Consider the following 27,749-nt stretch of genomic DNA (forward strand, 5'->3'; position numbering starts at 1 on the left):
AGTACTCTGATTTTAACTCTATTTATTATAAGAATTCGGTTCTATAAATTATGAAAAAAATAGAAAAAAACCTAGTAAAACAAGAAAAAGTCTAAATATATTAACAGTGCTCATTTCCTTTTTGTCTTTTTCGCATCTTCATATCCGAATCCGATAGTGTCAACTTCTGGGAATGTCACATTGCATCGTGGAAGAGCCATTTTCAATTGTCGAATGAATCCTTGCCTGTGAGCTACATAGGGAAGAAAGTAGAAATGAGCACGTCGGAGTGATTTCAGCTTCAGAAGCCAGTAGACAGCTCCATCTGTGATACATGGGTTGAGAACGATTTCCTGAAATAAATTGATGTTTGAAATAAGAATCGAACAAATTGATCAAAAATACTACAGTTCCTTATTAAATCTACCACTAACCAAATCAGTCAACGTTTGTGCAGGCCTTCCTTGTGCCAAAAACTTCAACGCTTCGTCACCAAAATAATCACAGAAATTGAGTTTCAACTTTTCTATTCTCCGAACGTCGCGAAGGTAGGTAAATCCCTCGTTCGCAATCGCAGAATCACTGGCATCCACTTCAACAATCCACGTATGCGGAGCATTTGGCCATTGTTTTTCATAACCGATATCTCCTACTTGAAGTGCAGGACGATCCGACGATGGGATATTTTCTGATAAAGCATGAGGAATATAATCACGCATTTCACGCTGTCGAGTGATAATTTGACCATCTGACATTCGAACACTGGTTGCTCCACACTCCATGAGCCATTCTAAGCACGCTAGATCTGGGCCTATTTCGTGAACTCGCTTTTCATTGTACCTGAAATTCTAAGTTTTCTGACTGACTGTGAGACTTGCAATGATTTTCAGAATATCAATAATTTGAACACTCACTTATTCGATAACTTTTCAGCTATCCTTCTCCTAAAGCTGTATAAATTTATAGATGGTAGTGCTGCTGCTCCACGTGATGAAGTGCTACAACTCGGAGTTGCTGTAAGACGAGAAAGACACCTGGCGAACATCTGAATTGGGCATTTTTTATATAAAAAGTATTAAAATACAAGAAAAATCGGCAAATCGAATGAAAACGATCGTATCTCAAAATTAAAGTGTATCCATAGATAATTAAAAATTAATTATTCAACAACCTTCAAGTGACCAACAAAAAATTAACAAACAACAAGGTACAAATATATTTTCAATTTATCAAGTATCCACTTTTATCCTCTTGGAACTCGGTTCTTCAGCTTCTTCCGATTCACATTGAGCTTCAGGTTCATCTGGAAACGGCTCAGCGAGCAAAAATTCATATGGAAGCTCCAGTTGTGCACAAAACATTTCTTTTCTCGAGGACACAGTTCTCACATTATGACACTTGACAACTAGTGATCGCTCCCATTTTGTCTTCTCATCACACATTCTTCGTGCTTCATCCTCATACCAGCTATCCGGAACATCCACGTGAGACTGAGAAGTGGAAATTTTAGTGAAAATTACTAAAAACTAATCATTTTAAACTTACTTTGGCAAATAAATAACAGTATACATTCCATTTATATCGTTTATCTAATGGAACTTTTTCAATTTCGTCCTTGAATCTGCTGAGAGCACCACGAAAAGCTGGTAGAAAATTCACTGCATAGGCGGGTAGATTCATAACCACATGAACTTCCGACATGGGTTTTGGAACTTCATTTTCAAATTCTCCAGCTGTACTTTCCTCGAGCATCAGCCTAACCACATCATCTGCTACATTTTCTTTGATGAACATCTTAGCATCCATATTATGAATCTCGATTCGTTCCTCCTTGATCTTATTCAATCCAACATTTACTTTCAGCCATTTCACGCTTTCTGGATTCAAATCGTTCGCAACGACTCTTTTTGGTTTTCTTTTGAGTGTAGCTGGCAGTACGAATGGTCCGATTCCACAGCAAGCATCATAAACAAGGGATTGTGTATTGAACATTCCAGAAACTCGTTCGTGTTCGTGGCTCAACCTGTAAATTAAAAAGTTTTTTTTTGTTTTATTTTATCCAAAATCATAACACACCTAGAATTCCAGTAGACCTTGCTAAAATCCATTTTAAATCTTAGACCAGTCTCTTTGACTTCTGTCACGTAATTATCCTCACCAGCGAGCAATTCCAAATCCAAATTTCGATAGACATTTGTGATAATATTTCCTTTTTGAACAACCGTTTTGCAATTGTTCACTTTATCCAATAATACTTCAGCAATAATAAATCGAAATGGTAGGATTTCATCGGCGAAATTGCAATGAATAATATGACCAGTTTGAGTGTAACTACTGTAGTCGATTCCTACTGGAAGAACTGCTTTGAAAATAGACTTTGCATCCCAGTTTTCGAATGTTAGATCCTTTGAAAGTGTTGTCCAATCCAACAACTTTTCATTTCCCAGTTCTCGTTTCAACAATTCCAGAATTTTGAATCTTGTCTCATCTTCTTGAACTTTATCGGGGTGGAATACTAGATACTTCTTTCCGTCTTTTTCACTGTCCACTAAATTTTTCAATGGTTTCAGCTTATGACCAATCAAATATGGCTCTAATCGTACTCTTCTTCCAACAATTCCAGCGTCTCTTGCTTCAATTTCGATAACAGGAAAATCTACTGGCATTCGGAAGGCTTCTTTTTCCAATTTTGTCATTCCACGTACAACTTCTGGCGGTTGAAGAATCGACATATTGGAAAATAACCTTTTCAGGATTATCATACAATTGGATGAGATCTGAATATAATTTAGCTGTAGTAAACCTCAAACTACAACATTTGGCAATAGATATTGTACAAAGGTTTCATAAACCATTTAAGAATATATGTTTTGTAGTAAAATATGAATTTTATTCTTCTTTATTTTTAATTTTCTTTTCTAATTGGTGATATTTAAACAATTCTTCGTACTTTTCCTGCACAACCATTTCCTTCAATTTTTTGAAAAGATCTGTGAGAAGTCGTGGTGCTTCAGAAACCCGGCATGTCGGTTCTGCAAAGAATTCGTCGACGATCTTGAAGTGGAGTGGATCGTTTTCAAGTCTGTAAAAATAATAATATATCTTTCAAAAGATTGAAAATTGAAGTTTAACTAACTTATCAACAACATTTCCTCTTGTATCAATTGCATTTGTGTGGAAATCAATTTGCGAGAAATAGTCAATTAGCTGAACGGCGAGTGCTCCAACGCTTTGCTCATTCGGAACTTCACTACAGTTTGGCACGTACACAGATCCTTGTCGTGTCAGAACTTTTACAGCATTATTCCAATCGTTTTTCGTGCTCAGCCATGGAGATAACTGAATTATTTGTGGAAGAACGGGATATGGGATAGCCTGAAATTAACAAAAAATTGAATCATATAAAAAACTTAACTTTAATATTTACCTGTAAAAAATGAATCACAAGAATATTCACATGATATCTCGAGAATTTCAAGTTTTTGCTGCTCAATATGCCAGCTTCTTGAAATTTATTCGTGAGCCAATGAATCAAAAGTCCCACTCGTTCATCATATTCGACACATGTTCTAACGAATAGAGAACTTCGAATTGGTGCAATATTTCCAAATTGAATATCCACTTGGAGCCAACGTTTCGAGAAGAATCGAATTAGTGGAATCTTAAAAATAATATTTAAAAGAATTTATAATCAAATTTTTAAAAATTACCCTTGCTTTATAATACGGATCATGAGAAAATCCAATTTTCTTTGCTTTCAGTTGTAGATTTATCTTGTTCATGTAGCTCATTCGAAACTGTTCATTTTCAGAGAATTTCTTCATAAAATCCTTCCATTGTCTCGAGTTTTTGAATGGTAGAAGAACCTCAAACTATTGTTTTATATTGAGCTTTCAATAATTTTGGTTGAAATACCAAGTCTAAATCCGAAGAGTTATTCAGAAGCAAGTTCGCAGCACTTCCAATTGGCACTAACCGAATTTCTGGATCGAAACATTTTCGAAGATCGTTTCGAACCGAGGCAATCTGAACAATTTTTCAATTTCAAAAAACAAAAGTTTCCATCTATGCAAGTATATTCAACCTTCTTTTCGATAAGATGCACGCTTCGAAGATCTTCATTCAATTTTTCGATAAAACCATGACTGTGATAGTCGATTTTCGGAAGAAAATCCTTGAATATTCCTTGAGAAAGAGAGTAGTCGATGAATGAAGCGTTTGACGAAGAAGTGGATGGTGAGTTCAGCGAAAAACTTCGTTGAACAATTTTGAGAACAAGTCCTCGAGACATCTACAATGTGGTGTTTATACCAATTTTCGTTGTTTAGAAAATTAAGGAAAGCTTTCGAAAGTATTATGTGAACTCTAACAGTATTAACCATTTTTTGAAACAAGAGAATTTGGATTTCAAATAAATTTATTGCACTGATGATTATTTTAAATTTGAAAACAGATAAATTAGAACTTCATTTTCCGTTGTTGAGTCTCAGAGCTCGAAACAATCCATACATTGCTGGCCACGGAAGCTGAGGCAGTCTTTGCATCGTCGCAGGAAGCTCTTGAATTGTAGGTGATTTATTAAAAATTCCTATTCTGCAGGTGTCAAGCTTACCGCTCCTTTTATCGAATCACAATACCAATGACATTCTGCCATCCATTCTTTGCATGCTGTTTGGAAGCATTGACGAATCATGGTGTCGACCTGGAATTTACCTTAATATTTATTGTTTTTTTCGATAATAATATTTATCTTACCTCTGAAACTGCTGGAATTCCAGTCGGTGGAACATTGTAACACGAAACGAGAATCACAAATGAAGTGAAGAAAAAGACGATGACCGACAGGTTGCGCATAATGATAGGCAATGGAATGTCTTCCTCGTATTGACAATAATAATAATCATCTTTTCGTGGAGATCTTCTTCATCACCTCCCACTTTTATTCAAATTATGACTGATCACCTATTGCGCGGGCGTGTGGAAGACCTTGTGATGAAACGAGGGAAAGAGGTTCGATAATTTTATTCTTACATACCCAAAACTTATAAACTATCGGAAGATGAACATTAGTTTTGGATGTGCCGTTACTAATAAAACGAGCGAGGATGAAAAACAGAGTTTAGAGAGGATATTCGGCTAGATGGGAAAGAAAACGAACAATTTAGTAGTGTCCAACTTCGACCTCACCCTCCTTCTTGAGTGGGTTGTACTTCTTGAAATATTCCTTATCGGCCAACTTTTGGCGAATTCCCCACCAGTGCTCGACTTCGTGATGGTGATGGTCTTCCTTTCCTTTGGAGTATTGAACCATGTGGCGTGGCTTGACTGCAATAATTAAAATAAAAATCAGTTGAATTCGTCAATTTATTTTCAGGAAAACTTAAAATAAACTACAAAAATTTTTAATGCAACATCGTGCCAGACGAAGTTGCCAGACTAAAATCAGGAAATATACTATTTTTTTTAAGTAAATCATCAACTCACTTGGCAGGGCGAATTTGTAGACTCCGTAGAGAATGACTCCTGAGTAAATGTAGAAACGGAAGATTGGGAGGTACTTCCAGCAATGGCGCCAGGACCACATTCTCAACTGAAATTGTCATTATTTATTTTCTTCATACTTTCCGGGAAATCTTACGTATTCTTGAGCGGTCCATGGCCGGGCTGGCATGCGTGGATGAAGGTCTGTGGCCGGGATTGGAGCATTTGGAGAAGCAACGACGACGGCGGCTCCTTTGACTGTCTCGGCAGTCCACTTTGCTGCCTCAAAGAGCTTTCCTACGACCATAGTTGATTACCTACAAAACTAAAAATGATTATGTAGTTAAGCTTTATTTGAATATTGATATTTTTAAGCTAAAAAAAAAGATAATTGACATAATTCAACATCGTGAGAGCGTGGGGAAAAATTGAACGTGAATTGCAAGAAATAAACAAAATAACTTATATTTATCAATATTTTACATCGAAAAAAAACTCAAAAAGAGCAATTTTTAGCTTAAAAATAAAAAATTGGGAAGCCAAAAACTGACGGCGGTTTTCGTCCCGCCCCTTTTTGCAAGATTGTGCGTGCTCGCGGTTGTGTGCAAACACGCCGCACACACTTACGACGCTGCGTTTTTTGTCTGCCTCCTGTTCTCGTTCAAAACTGTTTCACCGTTCACCTCGTTTTTCTCTCACTTTTCTGTTTTTCTTATTGTTTTCTACTAGAATTATATCTATATTTGTTCAAAATATAATAAAAAGACGACGCTTGAAGTGTTTCGAATAGTTATTTTCACTGAGCTGCACCTGTCTAATAGACCCACCGTTCAAGGAAGAAAATATCGATTTGTAGGCACTGAATAATATTTTTTAAACATTTTTCGATTCAAAATAAAAATACTTCCAGCAATGGCGCCAGGAAATTCATTGGAGAACTCACTCTCAAATATTAATCTCAATTTCGTAAAATGCTATTATCAAAAAATATCAATAGCACAGGCCACGTGGCTTTTGTTTTTTATTTAAGCTCCTCCCACAACTTTATTTCCGAAGTGAATTTAAAAATTAAACTAAAGGTCAATCATGGGAGGAGCCTAAATAAAAAAGAAATAAAAATCAAAAGCCATGTGGCCTGTGCGATTGATATTTTTTGATAATAGATTGTGGCTGGCTAGTTTAGATTCCTGTAGAAATTGTGCCAAGAAAATTTAAATAATTTCAAGACAAGGCCCAAAAGACAGTATATCATATTGTCAGAATTTTTTATTCCTTGGCACTGGCGAAATTTTCCAGTGCTCTAAATTATTCCAAAAAACCACAGCCACCTGTTTAAGTATATGTCTTTGAAAATTATATTCCTTCAAAGTTTTTACAAAACCTCAATTCTTATATTTTTCCGCTTCAATGATCTTGCCGAATTCAGTTTATTGATCAAAATGTGTTATAGTAATGAGCGTTTTCACGTCGCGTTTATATCGATTACCAAAAATTAGCCAAAAACTCGATCAATACTGCATAACCTGTCTTACACCTTCTCCTTCTCTTCATTTTATTTTTCTTCGAGCAATCTTGTTATTTCAGTCTACTGCGACCATCAAACATGAACTCAAACGGCCCGTTGATGGAGCACGGTAAGCGCCGTGTCGCCTACTACTATGACTCCAACATTGGAAATTACTATTATGGTCAAGGGCACGTCATGAAGCCACATCGTATCAGAATGACCCATCATCTCGTTCTCAACTATGGTCTGTACCGGAATTTAGAGATTTTCGTAAGTAATATTTCTTCATTGAAATATTGTAAACGTTTAATTTTAGCGCCCATTCCCTGCATCATTCGAAGACATGACTCGTTTTCACAGCGACGAGTACATGACGTTTTTGAAGAGTGCGAATCCAGATAATCTGAAATCCTTCAACAAACAAATGCTTAAGTGTAAGTTATATTCTTTTTAAAACTAAATGTATTGTCTCATTTCAGTCAATGTTGGAGAAGATTGTCCTCTCTTTGATGGTCTTTATGAGTTCTGCCAACTCAGTTCGGGAGGTTCTCTGGCTGCTGCCACTAAATTGAACAAGCAGAAGGTGGACATTGCTATCAATTGGATGGGAGGCCTCCATCACGCCAAGAAAAGCGAGGCGTCCGGATTCTGTTACACCAATGACATCGTTCTCGGTATTCTCGAGCTTCTCAAGTACCACAAGCGAGTACTTTACGTCGATATTGATGTTCATCACGGAGATGGAGTAGAGGAGGCGTTCTATACGACTGATCGAGTAATGACAGTGTCATTCCATAAATATGGAGATTTCTTCCCAGGAACCGGAGACCTGAAAGATATAGGAGCTGGAAAAGGAAAGCTCTATTCAGTCAATGTTCCACTTCGCGATGGAATCACCGACGTCTCTTACCAGAGTATTTTTAAACCAATCATGACAAAGGTTATGGAGAGATTTGATCCCTGTGCTGTTGTTCTTCAATGTGGAGCTGATTCTCTCAACGGAGATAGACTTGGACCATTCAATCTGACCTTGAAAGGCCACGGAGAATGTGCTCGTTTCTTCCGAAGCTACAACGTTCCACTTATGATGGTCGGTGGAGGTGGATACACTCCAAGAAATGTGGCACGTTGTTGGACGTACGAAACCTCGATTGCCGTCGATAAGGAAGTTCCAAATGAGTTGCCATACAATGACTACTTCGAATACTTTGGACCAAACTACCGACTTCACATCGAGTCGTCGAATGCAGCAAATGAAAATAGCTCCGATATGCTGGCTAAATTGCAAACTGACGTCATCGCCAATCTCGAGCAGCTCACTTTTGTTCCAAGTGTTCAAATGAGACGTACGTTTTGAACGAATTTTTGTTCACTTTTTAGAATCTGTCAGAAAATTATTAGATGTTTGTTGAACACTTCATAATTATTCCATTTTTCAGCGATCCCAGAAGACGCCCTCTCTGCATTGAATGATGACTCATTGATCGCCGACCAAGCTAATCCCGACAAACGACTACCACCACAAATTACCGATGGAATGATTCAAGACGATGGAGACTTCTACGATGGTGAGCGTGAGGGAGATGATCGAAGAAACGAGAGCGATGCGAAGAGAGCAGCTCAGTTTGAGTCGGAAGGTGGTGAAAAGCGTCAGAAGACAGAGTAAAACACTAAAATGTGCCGCCGTCGAATTCAGTATCTCCTCTGAAAATAATATTCAATCACTGTACACCACTTTTTCCTTGTCAAATGAGTATTACTTTTTGATTTTCCTTAAATCTAATTTAATTTTCCGCCCAAATCCCAACTGTTTTATTTATTTTTCAAATTCAAGCACTTTTATTTGGAAGATCTCTTCACTTTTCCCCATTAATCCTTTTTTATCTCAGTATCCTTTACCCGTTTTGCACTTCCTCAACATCCTTACTCCTCACATCCACATCTAATCTACCCCCTTCAACGATTTCCATTTCTCTTGTCGTCCCACACTCCCCATTTTACTGGCACACAATTCCAATTCCACAGTCAGATCCTGAACACTTTTTTGTATTTTGGTGAATTTCTTCGTTTTTATTTATTTAATAAAATTGACTCGATTGGAACCGGCGCAACGTCTATCTTCAATTCGGAAATTGGAAAAATCGAATTTGTCACATTGGAATTCGAATGGAAGAAGACTAAAGTTTTTGCAGTTGACATCGTTTATGTCGTCAGTTTCAGCTGCTTCATAATTATTGTCTGGAAGCGAGCAATTATAACACGAATTATGATGACTACGCATGTGGTCTCATATTACAGAATAAATTCTCATTTCTATTTTCAATTGTATTCCTTGTCTGTCTTCATCTGATGTTGGATGGTGTGCTCCAAAACGGAGACCAACAAAAATTGCATCATAAAAATCCACTTATCCAAATTTTAGCCCCACCTGGGAATGGAATCGAATCGGCTCTCCGAGCACTCCTTTCACACAGAGACGGAGAGAGAAATTAGCTTTTTACTGGGTTCTTGTTGTTGAAAATGCAAAAAAGATGAAAACATGTTTCGATTCTTTCTTTGTTTTTCTTTTTTCTTTCCACTCATTCATACTTTTCATTGTTTGTCGTTCATTTTTCAAGTCTAAAATTCAGAAATATCGAAAAAAAAGGATATTCAATTTCGCAACGTAACCGATTTCCGGTTAGATATCAGCTTGAGCAGAAGGGGAGGTGCATGAAGAATAAAAGAAGAAGGAAGGGAGAAGCTCAATTTCAGTTGATGAACATTCGTTTTTTAGTTTTATGTGTCTTGTCCTCCATTGAACTTAACTCTTTAAAAATGGATTACCGGTTTTTGAACATCTCTTTTTCAGTTTATTAATCGCAACGTCACACGTAAAGCCGCAAGGGTTTATTCGGATGGGTCTCGCCACGAGGAAAAAGTTTAAGTGTACAGTTTAGAATGTACATCAAAAAGTTATACTTCAAACTTTTCTCGCAGCGAGACCCATATGATTAATTCTGTGCACCTTTAAGTTTCAGAAAACAGCGAAAGATAAATGAGATGACATGAGAAGTGTACTATTCTCTTTTTTTTTAATTTGGCAGCTGAAAATACCAAGAGAACGGAGTTCGTGGCGAGACCCATTGAGAAAATTGTACGTAATCTTCTGTACACTCACGAATTTACTATAAAATTTAAGAAAATATTATTTAAAGTTTTCTAGATGATTATTGAATCTATTTGAGATTTTCTGTTAGCCACAATTTGGCATAATTTTCAATGGATTCAAAGAATTTTCGTTAAATTTTTTTTCTAAATTTGAAATACTTTGAAATTCTTTAAAAAATCAAGTGAAGTGGTTTAATAAAAAGACTGAAAATATATTTAAAAAGGTTTTTGTCTCTTCGGGTACAATTTCAGATAGAAATTGACGAATTGAGATACAAAGCTTTTAAAGTTTACTGAAATCGTATTATTACAAAATGAACGCATATTAATTTTTCCAGAACAATTTTTTGTCGACAAAATGTAGGAAATGTGAGATCCGTGTAATAACGGAAATAGAGCTGGCAAGCCCAAGTTTTGAGAATCTCGTTTTAAAAAAGACCGTTACACTTTTTACCAATAAACCATATTATCACTTCAAGACGGTTTTTTACAGACTTTTAGGCATGTTGTGATATATATTTTAAACTATAGTTTAATCCATAGGAAAAATTCTGAAGCTTTTCGGACTTTTTTCTTTAAAAAAATTAGTGAACATTGAACACGGCTCTGGAATAAACCAAATTTCTTTATACTACTCGTCTTACTATTAGTTAGACAGTTTTCACATCTATAACAAGAATGATATTTTAACCAGAATTTCTTGAATATCCCAAGAAAAAGTCTTATTCTATGGTATTTTGCTATCTTCTCAAATTTCAAAGATCTTGAAAGTAAGTCGTTTGTTTTCTTTCACATTGTGGTCTAAAATTAAATGAAGTAAATATCTATGTACATCTGCGTCCATTCAATTTCCCACTTAAAACAGAAATAAATGTAGTGCCCTTGTTAATGAGCAAAAGTTGACCTTCATTGATGGAGTTGAGAATATCTGGAATCAATTATTTTCATTATTGACTTCCCCCTTTGTCTACTTCCTCGTTATTGAAATACTTATATTTCTAATTGGAACACTTGAATTTAGAGTCATAAACTTTTGAACATGATCTTTTTCTCGTTGAGTTATCTACCATTTTCCTCGTAAAACAACGATCGATAAAATCCAATAAAATCATCACTTTAATCTCGGATACCGGAAATTCGAATAAAATTGAAAATTGATCATGTGCTCCTCCAAATAATCATGTCGTTATGTTTCACCAACGCTTATTTTCCTCTCTTTTTTGAATATGAATAGTGTTTCTATGGTTTGAATGAATGATGTCATTTTGAATGGCACACTTGCCTTGCTTTCCATTATTTAACAATAGGCAAGTTCAGCCAATAATGTGGTAAATGTATTAAGTAAAGCTATGAATGAACCAAAAAGGTAAAGACGTGCATTTACTTTTTGGATTTGCGCAAACCTTCAAGAAATACACTAAAATGACTGTACTGACCTGAAGTTTTAAAGAATATTTATCTGAAAAGTTCAATTTGGAATTTTTCCATTTCACTTACTATTAGTTCATTATAGTTCAAAAGTAATGTTTTTAGTTTAAAGAAAGCCTGAAAAATATAAAAATTTGGTTATACTCCTTTCATATAGCTGATTTATTTTTATATATCCACAACTAAATTATATCAGTAGTTGGACTTTTATATTTACCTACTTGAACCCGAAAAAATTATTTATTTTTTAAAATTGTCTCAAAGTTATTTTCAACAGTAGAGCGTGTCTTCCAATAAACACAACATACACTTTGTTTGTGCTCATTAAAAAAATTAAAATATAACTTAAAAACATTAACTGCCACATTTATAGAAATGTTCAGTTAGAGATAGAAATTTTTAATCAAGCTCCCAATATTTAAATTCAAAATAGTACGAACTAGAAAGTTTTAGAATAATTTTGGTAAAAGCCTATTAATTTTTTGAAACCTATGTCTTCTGGAAAACCCCGTGGAATTTTGTAGCTTAACCATAAAAACATTTTTTTGCAAAATTTGAAACACACATAAATTTTTTTTTTGCGAATGCTACTGAGAAAACCCCAAATAATTTTTTCCTAAAATTTTAACATCTTGCAAGATTCCAACTTTTCCTGTTTATCTGCAAGTTTGTAACTTGTTCATTTCCGTGTTGTTACACATTGCCACCAACTTATCAGTCAACATTTTTGCTGTGAGCAGTATATGGTGATATCAGAATTCGTTCCCACAAGTCAACGAGTATTTTTTTTTCTTTCTCGCAATTCTAGCTATTTGCACAAAAACAAGACTCTTACCTAATCCCTCAACTTTTCATGTTCTATGTGCTCATTTTACCCACAATTTCTCTTCTCTTTCCAGAGAAAATTTTTGCGTCGGAAAAAAAAGAAAAAATCGTTCAGGTTTTATTGGATTCTGTTCAATTTTTTTTGGGAACTGATATTTTCAATTAATAAATTGCCACTGTTTTCATTCACAATTCATGCATTTCTGACAATATTGCAGGTACCAGAATGTACCCGCCCTATTCTTTTATTTTTTCCATTATTCTCGAGTGCGCCGCCGGTCCATCGTCGGGGTGAAGTAAATCCATTTCGCGCCACTACTCAAAAATGCATTTTTTGAGTGCTCACTCTTTTTGGACACTTTTATTCTTTTTTCTTCGTATTGGCAATAAGAATTAATTCAGGAACAAGATGGCGGCAGTACGTGCTGGAGCTGTTGGCCTGTCGAAACAGGCAAGATTCACAATGTATTCGTCTACAAGGCCAGGTTAGTGAAGATGTTGGGAAAAAAGTAGTCAGAAAGTTATGAAACAGGGGTATTCGGTATGCTTTTCTCGGTACATACTTGTAGACTATACCTCTATAGATCCTAATTCTCATGATACCTACAAAATAATTATAAACTCAATAATCTTTAGTGAGAAAAAGTAAATTCTGGTGATTCTTGAAGAACTTGGTTTCACAAAAAAATAAATCTAGAAGCACGCAAAATGTATGTAACTGTCTGCTTTTTTTGTTCGACTAGACTTTTTAGAATCCCTGGAGAAAAATTTTGAAATGTCAAGTACTTGACGTTACTTGAACTTGTTGATCATTAATTTAAAAATACATATGTCCTCAGAATTAAAATCAGAATCATTTCCCAATCCTCAACATATATGTATACTTCTCAAAGATTATTCATTTGTTTTTTTGATCTAGGATATAGTTTTTTTGAAGTGAGTGTGTTGAAGTGAAGATTTTTTAAGGAAATCTGTAAGAAATCAGCTCATATCCTCAATCAGATTACATCTATACAATAACAGTAGATGTTTAAAAAGGATTTAGAAAATAAATCTCTAAACATCGGGAGTTTGAACACCTAGAATTATCAAAATAATGACACATTTGTTTCAACCATTTATTACTATTGTAAACAGATAAGATAAACCAACTCCCGAGCCGAAGAACTTTTTGAACTGTTCAGTTCTAGTTTTTGAATGAAAGTAATTTTCGATTAGTTTTAATCATGTTTATCTTGAGACTAATTAGTATGGACTCAACATCCTAAAATGACAAAAAATCGGATAACTAGTAAGTTTGATTTTTACGTTCCGGGAATTTTTTGCAGTATGTCTAGCAAATTCATCAGGTATAATTTTCATAGTTTGCTATAGACTTTATAAAATATATTAGAACTTGAATAAAATTGACTTTAAAAGTTGATAAAATTTGAAAGCATAAAAAAGTTTACGTATTCAAAACTCTTTACTCAAATGTGGCCCAGGCTCACTGGTATGAATAATACACGAAAAAAATCCATCGGGAATTAATTTCAAAGTATTTTTTGTTTTTATCAGACTTGACTGCGGTCAAACTACTGTAACAACCGTATTCTATACTTTTCTCTTTAAGTTGTTATATTTTTTTGTTAAAATTTTTCAAACCTATCAGTCAACCTACATATACATAAATCTGAAGTAAAGGCATTAAAAACCAGTATCACGCAACAAAAAATTCCAAAAATACCTTTTTTCTCCCACTAACTTCCTCTTTTCAAATCCTCTTCTTCCTCCCTTACATCACTTTTTCATAAAAGGCACCTGATCTGTTTGGAAATTGAAAATCCAGCTCAACCCGGTTGAGTCGTTTTCATCCAGCTGCAAATGTCTGGTGTCTCTTCATCTCTCACGCTATTTTCATATTCGTCTGTTCCTAACACACTCACACACACACAACTTGATATCAATGATTATATATCCGCAAAAAAGGAGAAAGACAGGCGACTCGAGCGCTTTTTGCTCACGCACACACACCTCTCTCTATCAATTTTTAGTTCCATTCTCTTTCAGTTCCATTTAATCGAAATAATCTTTACTTCCTCCCCCAATTGCTTTTCCAATTCTTTTTCCCTTATAAGACATCGGATCACACAGATTCTTGTGTGTCATTATTTGTCCAGTTGGAATTGAAATCTAGTAGAGCCCGGTGGGAACCTCCTGATGAGAAGTCTATTGTCCTCCTGTCGTCAATGAGAAGCACTTCGAAGAAGAAAAAGAAGAAAAAGTGACAGAAGAATATGGAATTGCAAGAGATTGAAGAAGAAGAAGGTATGTTTAGAAATGATTTTATTTCCGTTTGAGACCTTTCAAACGAGATTTTTCATAGTTGCATCTTCCTTTGAGTTGAACTGAACTTTTATGCTTCTATCTTGTTTTTGAACTCCGCATTAAAAAAAAAACTACCTTCAAAAATTACCTTGCAAACGCATATCTCGGTGTTCTTTTTAACCAAAAAAAAAATCAACTAACAATAAAAACATATTTTATCTCTATTTTTACAGATTTACATAAGTGGCATTAATAGGAAACTATCGTAAAATAATATAATATCGCAGAAAATCACAATTAGTAACACTAAACTTTTTTAGATCTCTCTAAATGTTCAGTCTATGTTTTGGTAAATTGCCAAATTTTCACAAAAAAACTTTAGTATTTTGTGATATTCTGGAAATGGGGCTTTTGCGAGCTCCTACAATTTTCAAATGGAAATAATGAAAGCACTATTAAAACATAAAATTTGCAGACCTTTTTTTGTTCCTCTAATAGTAAGTCTATTTCCAAATTTAAAAAAAATTATTTTAATTGCAAAAGATAACTATATCACAGAGTTGTTTTTAAAGCGTTAAGCATAACTATTTGTATGGCTTCAAAAGCTTGATCAAAGTCCTCGAGAGCAACTAAATATGACGTTATTCTTCACATTTTTTACTGGAAAAGTTTCTTTGAGCCAAGGTATCTAGTCAGGCCCTAGTACCTACTTGCCGCCTATTCGCCTGCGAATTTTGTAGGCTAGCAAGTAACTTGGCAGTACGCATCAATGAAGCAGGCCGTCTTGAAAGCAAGATCGAAAATAAAAGAAAATAAAGTAGGCAAAAGAGAAAGGCGAAGGCGTTTTTTACATTCTCCATTCATTCACTAAAAAATATTTCACCTACGTATTTCTTTTCCAATTTCTATTTTGTTCTCAATCTTTCTAGATTTTTTCCCGAATAACACCTGCAACAAAAAGTGCAGATTGAAAGAGTTGGCTCTTTTTCTTTTTCAGGTGTGCAACATCAAAAGCGAAAAGAGTCATTCCATTTTTCTTGCACTCATTCTCACCCACTTTCTCTTTTTCTTTCAACTTTTAATCCGTTTTTGGTTCCAGTTCACTCTTCTTCAGTTCAGTTCAGTTCAGACTTCTTCTCCTACAAAAATATGTGTTTATTCAATTCATCGAAAAATGGACCTACTGGTTTTGAATCGATGATTGAGAATTAAAGAGAAAACAAAGAATAATGACGTTCTGGGGAAAGTCTATGATGATTTTATAGGAAATTGTGAGAACGGTAAATTCTTGTCCTCTACCTCCCCTCTTCCCTCTTCTTCCGAAAATATTAATATCTTAATGCAAAACTTGTTTTTTTTTAAATTATTGTAACTCAAAAAAAACTGTTAAACATCTAAAAATTTATTCATAAGATCTTGAAGTTCTAGAATCCGAGCGGGTTTGTGTTGAAGTCATCGACGGTGAAAAAATCAACTTCCTCATTTGATGGTGGTGTGACGCCTGAAAACTGTTACAACTATAAGAATTAAAAAACAATATGTTACCTTTTCTGGGGACATTTCCAACTGCTGGAACACTTGGCTTCTTCTTTCTCTTTTCGGGCTCCCAATGATATGGGTCGGACCACTTGTACTTCGCGCTTTTCATGGCATCATTCAAGAGATTGAAAAGCTTTTCGTAGTCGGGGCGGTGATAGAATTGCGTGGCCCGAACGATCTTGACAAACTCCAGCATTTGAATTGGGCTTTTTGCAAAGAGATTCTGGTCGGCGACGTGTCGCTTCATTTCCCCGATTTCGACCTGGAAAACTTTTTAGTGACATTGAAGTGAGAGAGCATCGCGTTTCGAACCTTATCATCCAAATCAGACCAAGCCAGCTGGCATCTCAACTCCGCGAGCATGTAGATCAAAGCCCACAGGTCATCGACTCTCCCCTGCTCGAAACGATCGTGCATAGCTACCGAGCAATAACGGGAGGTGCCACGGAAGAGAGCCTTCTCACGTGGGCGACGCATCTTTTTTCCGTCCTCCTTATCCGTGATGTACTGGCGTGCCAAGCCAAAGTCCAGCACGATGAAGTAGCGTTCGTCAGGGGAGCCTTTCTAAAAACAGAGAATAAAGTTGTGGAAGTTTAGAGTAGGAGCTTACATTTCCCAATGCCACGTTGGCAGGCTTCAAGTCACGGTGGATAAACCCAATCTGAAAGTTAAATTGATATTCAGCCTCCACTGCTTCCACCTACATCATGAATCTGCTTGATGCCGAACAAAAGGCAAATCCCGATGCGCATTTGGGTAGACACGTTGAAAAATGGTCCGTGTTTCCTGAAATTCAGCAATTATTTTTCGATTTAATTTGAATTTTCTCTCACTTCATAAGTGATTCAAGGCTTTCGCCGAGAAGGGTCATCACCACGTACGAGTATCGATCCTTTTTTCCGCTTGCCATGCATTTTGCCACGTGGTTCTTAGACACAAGATGGGTGAGGATCTGGAACCACTACGTTAAAATCAAATAGGCAGTATATACTTAATAATGATAAGATAATGACATGATAAGATGTCAATTTTAGAGTCACTGACACCTAAAGGGTCAGATAAAAGCATCCTGAAACATTGCACTACTCCCAGCCTGTCAGAAGCTACTGGGAAAGCTACAGACGCCATTACGGCAGAGAAAACCTGCCGGAATATAGTATATTTTAATACTGATCCCAGCAGCCGACACTTCACGGCTCCTCATCAGCATGTCTCAACCAATATGTGTACGACTGCCTCATTATGGATCTTACAAGCAGCAGACACATCACGGATTTTAGCATTCTTCACAGCCAAGCGCACTATTGATTTTCTCTTGGGAAACGAATAGCCGACACTTCAAGGGTTTTCGCAATACTGTCCAATGCGGCAGTTATAAAGAGTTGAAAGTAAGCGACAGACACCTCACGGGGCAGAGACTATTTCCGGTAACCTTGCCATTTGAAAGCTCCCGACATCTCACAGCTGCTTCAAACCAGAAACTTCTTCGTCTACTAACCTGAACCTCCATTTTCAAAACATTTCCAGCGTTGGCATTCGAGTTGAACTCGACTTTCATCGCGTACTGCTTTGTCTTGTCTTCGATGTCCTCCACCTTGTACACAGATCCACAGCCGCCTTGACCCAGCTGTTGGATAACCTGAAAAACCGATAAATTTGCTTGCCACGAGGTAAAGTTTAACTTACTCGGTACTTTTTCCCAACAACCACTCCAATTTTCAATGTTTCGTCGCACACATCGTCTGGCATCTTGCTTGAATTGAAAAATATTTTTCGAGAAACTGCCGAAAATTTCACTTTTTCCGCCGTAAAGTGGAGGAAGAGCGAGTAATGATTAATAAATTTTGTGAAGCTACGAGAAACACAAAAAAAACAACTTTCGAAAAACGTCGGCTACGTGTGTTCAAAGCTAGGCAACGTGTGTTCAAGTGTAAAAAAATTTCACTTTAAATTTCGAAATTTGAAAATTAAATATTTCGACTTTTTTAAAAACCATGGCATGGGTTTCAGCAGTAACAAGCACGTCTCAAGTAATATTGCCTGTCTGCCTGCATACCTACCTATTTCGTCAGGTTTCTGTGAACAACCTTAAACGTAGGCACGGGAGGTGTTGCCTGCTCCTGTGAAACCAAAAATTAGACTTCACCTCGAGCCTGTCAATTGTCGGCCGCTAGGCATTTTTGAAGTCAAATAATTTTGAAAACTTTCAAAATCAACAAAAAATGTATCAGTAGACATACATGGGTGAACAAAAAAGTAAAATTGATAAGAACATCTGTAAATTGGGAACTGGTATTTTTATAATATGATAAGCATTTTTCTTTACAGAATGCTATTCACTGGTCTCTGAAAAAAATGTTTAAGTTAGGGCACTCGCATTAGGTAGGCACTTTAGGCTTAGGCACCTGCTTTCTTGTTTGCCTACCTTCTGTTTATGCATACTGATAGATCCCACTTCCCAAAGTTGCTCAAGTAGCTCAAGTTAAAGCTGCGAAATTCGAAGAATAAACTGACAGGTCTAGGTTTTTCTGTTAATTCGCCCGAATGTTTTTCCAACACAATTTCTGATATCTTTGACTAAATCTAAACTACTCTCATGCCCTCTAGTTGTTTGGGACTCAAGAATTCCCATTTCTCGAAATCAATTCAACTTTTTTCGTGGAAAATAACTAAAACTCGAACATGTGGAGGAGAGTTCTTAGAGTCGTAAACTTATTCCCTCATCTCTCCTACCACTTCTTTTCCATCCTACTTACATTTTTATAACCTACTTATTTTACTCTACATATGTAAGAAATAAGAACAAAAAAGCAACAGCAGAAATTGGTGCACCCAGAGAATACATTTAAATTGTCTAGAGATCTAGAGTGCCTCTTCTGAATATCCACTAGGTCCGTGTAATTATCTTCACTCTCTCACTCTCTGTATGTGCTTCTTCTGTGTTCTTTAATTTTAAATAATGCAAAGACCCCAGGGAATTGATCAAATTACTTTATAATTTAGTTGTATGATTATAAATCTTTTTTTTTTAATCAATAAAACTTTTTAAAATGGTCAAAAATTAGAAAAATTGTTGGCTCATTTGCACTGGTCTAAAAAAGGCCAAAAATTCGAATTTTATAATGTGAAATCTAACTTTCAACTGGAAATCTAGTATTGAACATTTTTTCAATTTTTGAAATTAAAATTTTAACTTTTCAAAAATATTTGTGCGTTTCCATTCTTGCTATAATTTTTAAACTTTTTTTCCCCAGTATTTTGCAAATTCTACAAAAAACTTTTCTACAGTCAAAAAAAATTATTACACGTTTTTCTTCATTGACACCTTTTCCCTCCAACCACACTCAATCATTAATATCTTCCGTAATGTTTTAATCATGAATACTCCGGAAAAACCTTGTCGCCCCAGCCGAAGACATGCTCGTGTGCAGCACCAAACAGAAAAAAAAACCAGAATTTTCGTCCAGTGGCGAGAAAAAATAAGAAATTGGAGCAGTTTTCGTGGGAGATTTTCTCTTGTGCTCTTCAGTCTTTCTTTATTCCAGCGAACAACATAGAAGCTTAATAGGAGGATTTATCTGATTATTACATTTTTTGGATTATTTTTCATTTTTTATGATATTTGTACAAGCAGAACAATATAAATATTGATTAGTATTTTTAATGGAGTTGCAACTCCTAAAAACGATTTTTTTACTTTTAGCTGTGTGTTAGTGTTTTGCTTTTTTTTTTGCAAAACTCACTTAACTGATAACTACTTTTTTGTATTAATAATTCAAGTATATTTGAAAATTCCTAAAACAAGCGCAGCCCATATCACGGTCTTGGTTTCGCAATGGTTTTACATAAACAATTTTTTGTGATTACCAACTTTTGCTTTACTGACATGTCTGGAAATAGCATACGATGACAAAATTTAGATAACTTTTAACTGGATGTTTCCCGGAACGAATAAAATTCGTGTTTCTTTTTCCTAAAATTTTAACTTGAAAGTGAAAGTGCCAGAACCTAGAAAAGCATTTATATTTTCAAAAACCCCTAGTTAAAATGCCCTATGGTCTAGTGAACGTATAAAAAAATAAAATTCTATCGCTCTACTCAAATTTCACACGAAATCCTCCGTCTGTTGACCCCACTTCCATCATCATTTATCCATCATCTTCTTACATTTTTCATCGTGGACTTTTTTTTTTGCCAAACGTCACTTTTTTTGGAAAATTCTATTTGGTTTTTATACTTTTAGTATTTACCTTTTTTTCACTTTTTTTTTGGTTTAGACTAGAATTTTGTTCGGTGAATTAGAGAGGACCACTTGAGAATCGTGAGAGAATTGAATTCGGTTTTCAGATTATATAGAGCTTGGTTTCCTAATTTAGCTAGTATTTTTTCAAATAATTCTGGTTTTCAAAACTTAAAAGAAATATATATCAGAAAAGAAAGAAATAGCTTAACTTTAACAAATAAATTTATAGTTTCATACATGACCAACTATTATAATTAAAAACTGTAACAATTTTTAGAGTTTTCAAAATTTTCAGTTTTCCAGCTTTGGTTCGAAAAAAATAGAAATTTTGGAATTTTTTAGAAATGTTTCAAGCTTTAACCTTTGTTAATACAAACAAGTAAAACATAATTCGTATATGAAATTTCAGCTAATTTTCTTTGGTAAAAAATCAAAATTTTCTAGAAATTGTTTCCTGTGATTTTTGCACATCTGGGCACTATAAGAACAAACTTATTTATTTGATTCTAGAGAAAATAATTTTTGAAAAAAAATCATTTTAGTTCGAAAAAAAAAGTGTTATCAATGAGTATGATTCCCATTTTATACACTTTTTCCCAGTAATTTTTTAAATGTCAATTATTCATTCCTATTTCCTCATAAACCTATGATAATCCCCACAAACTTCTTTTCAATTACATTCTATTTTCTTCCGAATAGCATGTTTGCTCACTGTTAATTTTATCAAACAGTCAACACAATTCGTAAAACACATAGCACGTGATATTTACGATCAAAAGGAAGAGTCTAGTTCTAATGTTAGAGGTAGCAAGAGTCTTGCAAGATACTAGCGAATGAGGAATGCGAAAATCAATAGAATAAAGTGAGAAATAATCAATTGACACTGGAATCAAATTAGTCTCAATAAAACATTTTGTAGTGGTTGATTAGAGTATTATACTGGAGTATTTGAACATATCTACTTTTTAAAAAGGCACGATTTCCTGTGAATTTCTGTGCAAAAATCTCTGAACTCCATGAACATAACGTCCCTTTTTAGTTGAGGGCATGTCCTGAATAATTGATGTTTGTAGGCTAAATGTTTGTAGGTTGTACCTATATGGATGCCTACATGAGGATAGGAACTTACCTTAAAGGTAGCTTACGTTTACTTTGTAGGCAAGCAAGTGATTTTCATGTCTTTAAAATTAGCTTTTAACTTTAGAACGCTACTGTCGATTTCAAATTTAAAATCTACCAATTTGGAAAAGTGGAAAATTTGAAAAATAAGCAGATTTTTGTTCTAAAAAATTGGGATTACGTTTAATTTGCTTCTGAATATGTTTGTCAATTAAAATTTAAAACAGAAATGTATGGATTATTAATGGAAATTGATATTGATGTTTTAAATAGATATATTTTCCAGGTTCCGATTGGGATTCACGTGACAGTGGAACTGGAGAACGGGCACGTCAAAGCCGTCCGTCAGTTTATGGGAAACGATACGGAGTAGCCATGAGCAACGCGGAGACAGTTCGCAAGAGATGGAAAATTCGTCGAAGATTATCAGATCTGAAAGTGAAACTGTGCGATGCCACTTTGATTCTCGCAGTCGGTGGGCTTATTTTGGCGATGCTTGATGTCGAATTCACAGCTACAAGGATCCTGGAAAGCTTCGTGAATACATCGGATTTATCGTTCATTTTAAGAACAGCTGCAATTATAACAACGATAGCTTTGCTCTTTTTTCTACTTTTCTACCATTTCATTGATATCAAAGTAAGATTTTTATTATTTCTGAAATCTTACAAACCTTCACGTAACACCGTAAATCTTAATTTTAGATTCAACTAGTCGAAACGGGTACTTCAAATTGGCGAGTAGGTATAACTTCGGAACGAGTTCTAAATACTTTATTAGAGGTGGCAATATGTGCAATTTGTCCAATTCCAGGTTAGATCGAAAGAGAAGATTTATTTTATGGATACATTTTTCAGAAACTGGTGTTGTCGCGTGGCCGATTCTTTCGAACATAGCTGAAAGAACGCGTGAACGTGTGAACATCCCAATAAGTGTTCTTTTGACTCTTCCAATGTTCTTACGGTTCTTCATTGTCTGTCGATATATGGTTCTTCATAGCTCCCAACACCAGGACACTGCAACTCGAACAATTGCTTCATTAAACCATATTGCAGTTGATTTTCGGTTTGTGCTAAAAAGCGAGATGTATGAACGTCCCTTGTTCGTACTTTCAATTGCGTCACTGATGTTCTGGTGCGTTGTTTCCTGGATGTTGACACAATGTGAAAGGTAAACATTAATCTCAGTAGTCTAGACTTTAAGGAGGACAAACGGTTTTTGAGTCATTGTTTGTAGATACTCAAATTGTGCCCAAGTGAACAAATTTCAGAATGCAACTTTTCAAAAATTCCTCAAATTTTTTTTGAGAAGCCTCGTTATGAAACACATTCATTTAGGCAAATTTTGAGTCTACACAATAAAAAAAAACAATTAGTTTCAGTCTCGTTGCTCAACTTTGGCAACTTCTATAGTCGGTACATTCTGAAGATTGAAAAAATGTCAATTGAAAAGATATATGGTACATTTTTGTATTTGATAGTTTTTTGACATTTTCGGAATAGAATTAGATAAGTTGCCAAAGTAGAGGAGTAGACTAATAGAGTGAAAAGGAATTGATTGAAACATTGAGTTCAGGTACGCCTACCCATCAATCAGTGGTTTTCAACATTTTGCTGATTATTTATGGTTTGAGATTATTGTAAGTTTGAAGAAATATACCTAGGATTCACGCGAAGCCAGCTCAGAGAGCTCAGAATCCTGAGGCCTATGGGGAATTTGATTTTTGAAAAAATTTACAGTGGTCAAAATGGGAATGGGCACTCTGAAATTCAGCCTGAATCGGTATGAAAAATAATCTGAATATACTAGACAAGTAAAATTGACAAATACTAGTCCTTGTATTGATTTTTGTAAAAATATCAATTCGACGATGGCCAATTGGAAAAGTTGAATATTGTGGCTAGATCAGATGGATTTGGAATGAACCTCGGATTCTTGCAGAATAATATTTATTGGTTTTTGCAAGAAAATCCGTTATACTTATTAATTCTGAAGATCCGAAAGTCGTCAAATTTTACCTCAAATTTTTATTATCGTAAACTCGTGAAAACGCGATACCTCACATTAAAGGTACACGCTCATTATCGCTTTGGGTCTTGCCACGATCTCCTTTATTTTGACTTCTAATAGTCTACAAGATTGTTCACATAATGTAGATAAGCTGAAGTTTATGAAATGTAACGTTTGAAGGGTCTAGAGTTTCAATTTTTGAAAATTGCAGACATTCTTCTCAATCGGTTACGGGGATGTTCAAGTGAATACCTATTGTGGACGAGGACTGGCAATGTTAACTGCCATCGTCGTAAGTTTTCTTATCAATTGGTTTTTCAATTTCTTCCTATGCTTAAACATTTCTTATCATCATAACTTCCTCATATATATTCTTCCTTTCTTATCAGTTTGTTTCAGGGAACACTGTTCTCTTCTACACTTATTGCTCTTATCAGTCGGAAGTTGATTTTAACTACATGTGAAAAAAGAGTGAATCATATCATTGCAGAGAATAATATTACCAATGAGTATGTGCTCTAAGATGAGCAATAAAAAGTCAAAATTTTGAATTCTCAGACATAAAAATGCAGCTGCTTGCGTACTTCAAAACACATGGAGAACCGTACTTCGTGCCAGAGATTATCAAAAAAGCAGTTCAAGAAGAAACCAACAAAGACTTGCAAAAATGCAGAGAATGTTGCTTTGTTCAGTTATAACGTTAGTTAATGATAAGCTCAGTTTCCTTTCCAATTTTGACTTTTTTTTCAGATTCCGTAAAACCCGGTGGAAGTTGCGAATGCAGATGGAGGATGAAGACGACTTCTTTACTGCTCGCCGAGCATTCAACGAGACTGAAGATCGTCTCCAAAAAGTACGTCAACGACAATCGCAACTTGATGGGAAGATCTCTATGTTGTTCGAAAATGTTGAGGCGTTGACGCAGGCTGTGATGTCGAGGAAATGTTATTTGAGGCAGTGATAATAATTTGAAATTCATGGGTGCATTTTATTTATAAAAGAATATTCACAGAATTTCGTGATTTGAGAGAAGGATAAATTATATTAATGAACAATTTAACACGAGTCTGGAATTGAAACAATAACACTTATTGGTTATTGATGGGGTGATGAAAGATGAAAGAACCAAAAAACACGTAAAGCGCAGGAGATCGAAAAAGGGTACTTATGAATTTCGTGCCCTTCTTTGATTGTGAAAATAGCTCCTACGCCTTTAAATGCGAAAAAAATGAGTTAAAAATTATAAAAAGTTTTTGGGGGCACGAAATTCATAATTACATTTTACAGAGAGACAGAAAAATGGAAAGATCCTAAAATTTAAATAATACGTTTAATAGTACTAGGTTTCAGCTAGATATGAATAATGAGCAAGTTGGATTTTTGGTAATCAGTCACAAAACAGAAGACCCGAAGAACTCGGGGGATGTCCAATTGGGGGGATTACCAACTCGGGGGATTGGCCCCGCCCACAGAACCGTGGCTGGCAATACGCCCATTTCTGCAACTGCACGGTTTCGAAACTGTATTTTTCTCAATAGAGCGAGAATTAACAAGAAAAATACAGTTTCAAAACCGTGCGGCAGTTGCAAAAATGGGCGTATTGCAAGCCCCGGTTCTGTGGGCGGGGCCAATCCCCCGAGTTGGTAATCCCCCCAATTGGACATCCCCCGAGTTCTTCGGGTCTCCAAAACAGTAAACTGATTGGTCTCAAAGGTTAACGCCAAACCGAAAATCAACGAGTACAGCTCATACAACAGCTGTTTTTATGAAAATAAGATACACGATTTTATGTAATAGCTTGCTCATTCGATGCAGATGAACCGGCTCCAACCATTGGTCCGGAGCAACTAATAATCTCCCATGCACGTTTTTCTGGATCAAATCGCTCGACTTCATTGATTAAGCTCCAATTGTCAGCACATCCGCGAATAGCATAAATAGCTTCGTTCGTCGAGTGAAGAGTGAAATATTTTCGATCTTTGCTCAACGATGGCTCATCTCTCCATGATTTCGTCAATGGATCATAGCTTCGAACTGATCTCAACGTATTACTCGAGTTACTCCATCCACCAGCAATGTAGATTCTTCCTCTGAAGGCACACGATCCAAATCCGGCGCGACTTCCTTGCATGTCGCCCACAATTTCGAACTTTTGACCAGGTTCTGACAGCTTCTCAATCTTCTCTTCATATTCTTTTCCATTGAAACCTCCCAACACTGAAATTAAACCTTTTTTAATCAACTAATTAATCGAAATCATACCATAAACCTCTCCATTGCATGGAACAACCGCTGCATCGGCACGAGGCCTTTGCAACGATGGTCCATCCTTCCACTCTCCTTGATCAGTATCATAAACTTCCACAGAATTCATATAAGTGCTATCATATCCACCGGCCACGTACATTTTGTTGTTATGGATTCCCGCCGACGTTCGTGTTCTTCCACGCTTCATTTTATTACACTGTAATAACTTTGACATTTTTGTTGAAATCAATAAAAATTATTTGTTTTAAAAGTTTACAATTCTAGAGAATTTTTTAAAAGCTGAAAGAATAACCCACATCTCTTCGCAAGTTTTTCTCCCGATCATACATTTCAACGTTGTTCAACCATGATCCGTTATTCATTCCTCCGACTATATAAATTTGAGATTTGCTGCAGGCAACAGCGTAGTTTGATTTTGGGTTCGGCATTCGCCCAACTGGCGTCCATCCTCTGTTTTTAGGATCGTAGACTCCAATCAAAAGTGGTTCACGGGCACTCTGCTTTCGATCTGGAAAAAAAGAATAATTTTGAGAGATTTTTTAGACTGGAATCGCGGGAGGAGTCTGTATAAAATGCAAAAGCATGATAACAACGAACGACACGCGAGCGTCGCGATGAGCTTTTTTCGTTCAAGAATGCACAACATAAATATAACTTTTACCTGCAACCAATACGGGATCCTGACTAGCGAAAACGAAATTTGCCTTAGTAACAGGTTGTTTAGTTTGAAAAACGATTCGATCGTGCTCTTCGATTTCGTTATTCAAAAAATCCAATCGTGTTCCAGCATCTTTGACAAGAGCTATCGTATCACTTATTTTCTCCATTTCAGCTTCGATGTTGTTGAAGTGAGTCTTTCTTCCGGGCGGAGACAACTTTTCATGCTTTTCGAAGTAATTTTGAAGTGATTTAATTGTCGCCGCAAATTTGTCAGAGATATCATCGCACACCTGCTTCGAAAGCTCACTGATTTTACTGATTTTATTTCCGAGATTAGTCGGTGCTTGATCTTCGATACTATTTTTCAAAAGAGCCAGCTGCATTGTCTGATGTCCTTCGTGTTGGGCCCCATCCAAAGCACAATCACCGCAAATCGCCATCTTCTTAGCTCGTGTCATTGCTTCATCGACTCCATCATCTCCAACAACTAATACTAATTCTTTTTTGCCTTCGGCTTGCTTCAGAACTCCTTTTCCGACGGCGCACGTTTTACAAATTCGTAATTTCTTGGAATGTAGGGTGCACTCACTGCATGTTCCTTCGTCTAAGCTCTGCAAAAACTTTTTCTGGGTTTTTATAGAAAAAGGAAATTATACTTACATTTGTGGATTGTGCCTGTGGCGCTACTCCCCCACTTTGCATACTTTTAAAGTGCTTTATTAATTCTAAAACTTGATAATTGATTGTAGTAATTGCGAAGGCTTCTTCTCGATTGCACTGTGGACATTTTGATGAGACCATTTGATGTTTGCAACTTTCACATATGGAGTGGCCGCATGTGCCTATGCAAGGTTTCCGGAGTTCGGTGTCTGAAATTTAGAAGTTTTTTTCGAAATTCATTAATGTGCTCACCATATTCATTATAACAAATTATGCATTCTGTTGTATTCACAATTGACATTTCTTGAAAATTATTGTGTTTGAACCAACTGTTGACCCGTCTTGTCTGAAAAGAGGTTCAATGTGTGTGAAATTATCGATTTTTAGGGAAAACTTGCGCATTCGATTTTGCAAAAGGATTTTCTAAAATAAAATAAGAATAAGATATTTTCCGCGCGGATGAGTGGTGTGCGGCACGCGAATAAATTTCTATCCGGAAAATTTTCGGCGGAAAATAAATATTATTTATGGATATATCCGGATACTTCGAAAGGGCGCATTTGCACACGCAAG

General features: G+C 35.8%; 9 protein-coding genes and 2 non-coding genes across 16 annotated transcripts; 3 read left to right on the top strand and 8 right to left on the bottom strand.

The window, feature by feature from the left end:
- Window positions 1-6: 6 nt before the first annotated feature.
- R02D5.8 (ATP synthase subunit s, mitochondrial) lies at window positions 7-1,024 on the bottom strand (the record flags this gene model as incomplete). The annotated part of the gene is made up of 3 exons (NM_001129509.4): window positions 7-332; window positions 414-819; window positions 894-1,024. 3 exons carry the CDS (start codon window positions 1,022-1,024, stop codon window positions 111-113), a joined length of 759 nt encoding a protein of 252 aa, NP_001122981.1. The 3' UTR covers window positions 7-110.
- Window positions 1,025-1,026: 2 nt separating this feature from the next.
- C53A5.17 (tRNA (guanine(37)-N(1))-methyltransferase) lies at window positions 1,027-2,756 on the bottom strand. Its single transcript, NM_001269663.2, has 3 exons — window positions 2,056-2,756; window positions 1,525-2,002; window positions 1,027-1,469 (listed from the first exon to the last, which is right to left on the bottom strand). Exons 1-3 carry the CDS (start codon window positions 2,739-2,741, stop codon window positions 1,209-1,211), a joined length of 1,425 nt encoding a protein of 474 aa, NP_001256592.1. The 5' UTR covers window positions 2,742-2,756; the 3' UTR covers window positions 1,027-1,208.
- A 103-nt stretch (window positions 2,757-2,859) lies between these two features.
- Window positions 2,860-4,270, bottom strand: C53A5.16 (Poly(A) RNA polymerase mitochondrial-like central palm domain-containing protein; the record flags this gene model as incomplete). 2 transcript variants are annotated; one of them, NM_001269664.3, is made up of 6 exons in its annotated part: window positions 2,860-3,061; window positions 3,116-3,354; window positions 3,407-3,640; window positions 3,690-3,845; window positions 3,895-4,005; window positions 4,064-4,270. In NM_001269664.3, the coding sequence occupies 6 exons, from the start codon at window positions 4,268-4,270 to the stop codon at window positions 2,869-2,871; spliced, it is 1,140 nt and encodes a 379-aa protein (NP_001256593.1). In that variant the 3' UTR covers window positions 2,860-2,868. The 2 variants fall into 2 exon arrangements, with proteins under 2 accessions (NP_001256593.1, NP_001263887.1); NM_001276958.3 differs by having other exon boundaries at window positions 2,863-3,061; window positions 3,690-3,851.
- Window positions 4,271-4,378: 108 nt separating this feature from the next.
- On the bottom strand, window positions 4,379-4,861 carry ven-1 (Venom protein). The gene is made up of 3 exons (NM_074196.4): window positions 4,735-4,861; window positions 4,592-4,681; window positions 4,379-4,537 (listed from the first exon to the last, which is right to left on the bottom strand). The coding sequence occupies exons 1-3, from the start codon at window positions 4,831-4,833 to the stop codon at window positions 4,466-4,468; spliced, it is 261 nt and encodes an 86-aa protein (NP_506597.2). The 5' UTR covers window positions 4,834-4,861; the 3' UTR covers window positions 4,379-4,465.
- Window positions 4,862-4,985: 124 nt separating this feature from the next.
- Window positions 4,986-5,777, bottom strand: ril-1 (RNAi-Induced Longevity). Its single transcript, NM_074197.9, has 3 exons — window positions 5,618-5,777; window positions 5,464-5,569; window positions 4,986-5,304 (listed from the first exon to the last, which is right to left on the bottom strand). Exons 1-3 carry the CDS (start codon window positions 5,765-5,767, stop codon window positions 5,141-5,143), a joined length of 420 nt encoding a protein of 139 aa, NP_506598.1. The 5' UTR covers window positions 5,768-5,777; the 3' UTR covers window positions 4,986-5,140.
- A 229-nt stretch (window positions 5,778-6,006) lies between these two features.
- C53A5.18 lies at window positions 6,007-6,156 on the bottom strand. Its single transcript, NR_069977.1, has one exon. It is a non-coding gene; the product is annotated as an Unclassified non-coding RNA C53A5.18 (non-coding RNA).
- Window positions 6,157-7,044: 888 nt separating this feature from the next.
- hda-1 (Histone deacetylase 1) lies at window positions 7,045-9,067 on the top strand. The gene is made up of 4 exons (NM_074198.10): window positions 7,045-7,237; window positions 7,284-7,401; window positions 7,447-8,313; window positions 8,407-9,067. Exons 1-4 carry the CDS (start codon window positions 7,064-7,066, stop codon window positions 8,631-8,633), a joined length of 1,386 nt encoding a protein of 461 aa, NP_506599.1. The 5' UTR covers window positions 7,045-7,063; the 3' UTR covers window positions 8,634-9,067.
- Window positions 9,068-12,768: 3,701 nt separating this feature from the next.
- kcnl-4 (Calmodulin-binding domain-containing protein) lies at window positions 12,769-24,661 on the top strand (the record flags this gene model as incomplete). Of its 2 annotated transcripts, NM_001269665.3 has the most annotated exons (9): window positions 12,769-12,855; window positions 21,865-22,217; window positions 22,283-22,391; window positions 22,436-22,748; window positions 23,154-23,217; window positions 23,800-23,880; window positions 23,988-24,097; window positions 24,147-24,287; window positions 24,339-24,661. In NM_001269665.3, 9 exons carry the CDS (start codon window positions 12,780-12,782, stop codon window positions 24,547-24,549), a joined length of 1,458 nt encoding a protein of 485 aa, NP_001256594.1. The 2 variants fall into 2 exon arrangements, with proteins under 2 accessions (NP_001256594.1, NP_001256595.1); NM_001269666.3 differs by lacking the exon at window positions 12,769-12,855 and having other exon boundaries at window positions 21,954-22,217; window positions 24,339-24,549.
- tag-191 (Protein kinase domain-containing protein) lies at window positions 16,061-18,030 on the bottom strand. The gene is made up of 8 exons (NM_074199.3): window positions 17,903-18,030; window positions 17,715-17,855; window positions 17,050-17,168; window positions 16,921-17,002; window positions 16,827-16,877; window positions 16,529-16,780; window positions 16,223-16,478; window positions 16,061-16,178 (listed from the first exon to the last, which is right to left on the bottom strand). Exons 1-8 carry the CDS (start codon window positions 17,963-17,965, stop codon window positions 16,102-16,104), a joined length of 1,041 nt encoding a protein of 346 aa, NP_506600.1. The 5' UTR covers window positions 17,966-18,030; the 3' UTR covers window positions 16,061-16,101.
- 21ur-13956 lies at window positions 19,474-19,494 on the top strand. The gene has a single exon (NR_069978.1).
- On the bottom strand, window positions 24,561-27,522 carry rike-1 (RING-type domain-containing protein; the record flags this gene model as incomplete). 4 transcript variants are annotated; one of them, NM_001392657.1, is made up of 6 exons in its annotated part: window positions 24,561-25,805; window positions 25,851-26,052; window positions 26,153-26,364; window positions 26,518-27,127; window positions 27,177-27,385; window positions 27,429-27,477. In NM_001392657.1, the coding sequence occupies 6 exons, from the start codon at window positions 27,475-27,477 to the stop codon at window positions 25,375-25,377; spliced, it is 1,713 nt and encodes a 570-aa protein (NP_001379205.1). The 4 variants fall into 4 exon arrangements, with proteins under 4 accessions (NP_001379205.1, NP_001407539.1, NP_001256597.1 ...); NM_001420564.1 differs by having other exon boundaries at window positions 24,563-25,805; window positions 25,851-26,061; NM_001269668.4 differs by having other exon boundaries at window positions 25,323-25,805; window positions 26,518-27,136; window positions 27,429-27,522.
- Window positions 27,523-27,749: the final 227 nt, after the last annotated feature.

This window comes from Caenorhabditis elegans, chromosome V, assembly GCF_000002985.6.
Source record: "Caenorhabditis elegans chromosome V".
NCBI classification, from domain to species: domain Eukaryota; kingdom Metazoa; phylum Nematoda; class Chromadorea; order Rhabditida; family Rhabditidae; genus Caenorhabditis; species Caenorhabditis elegans.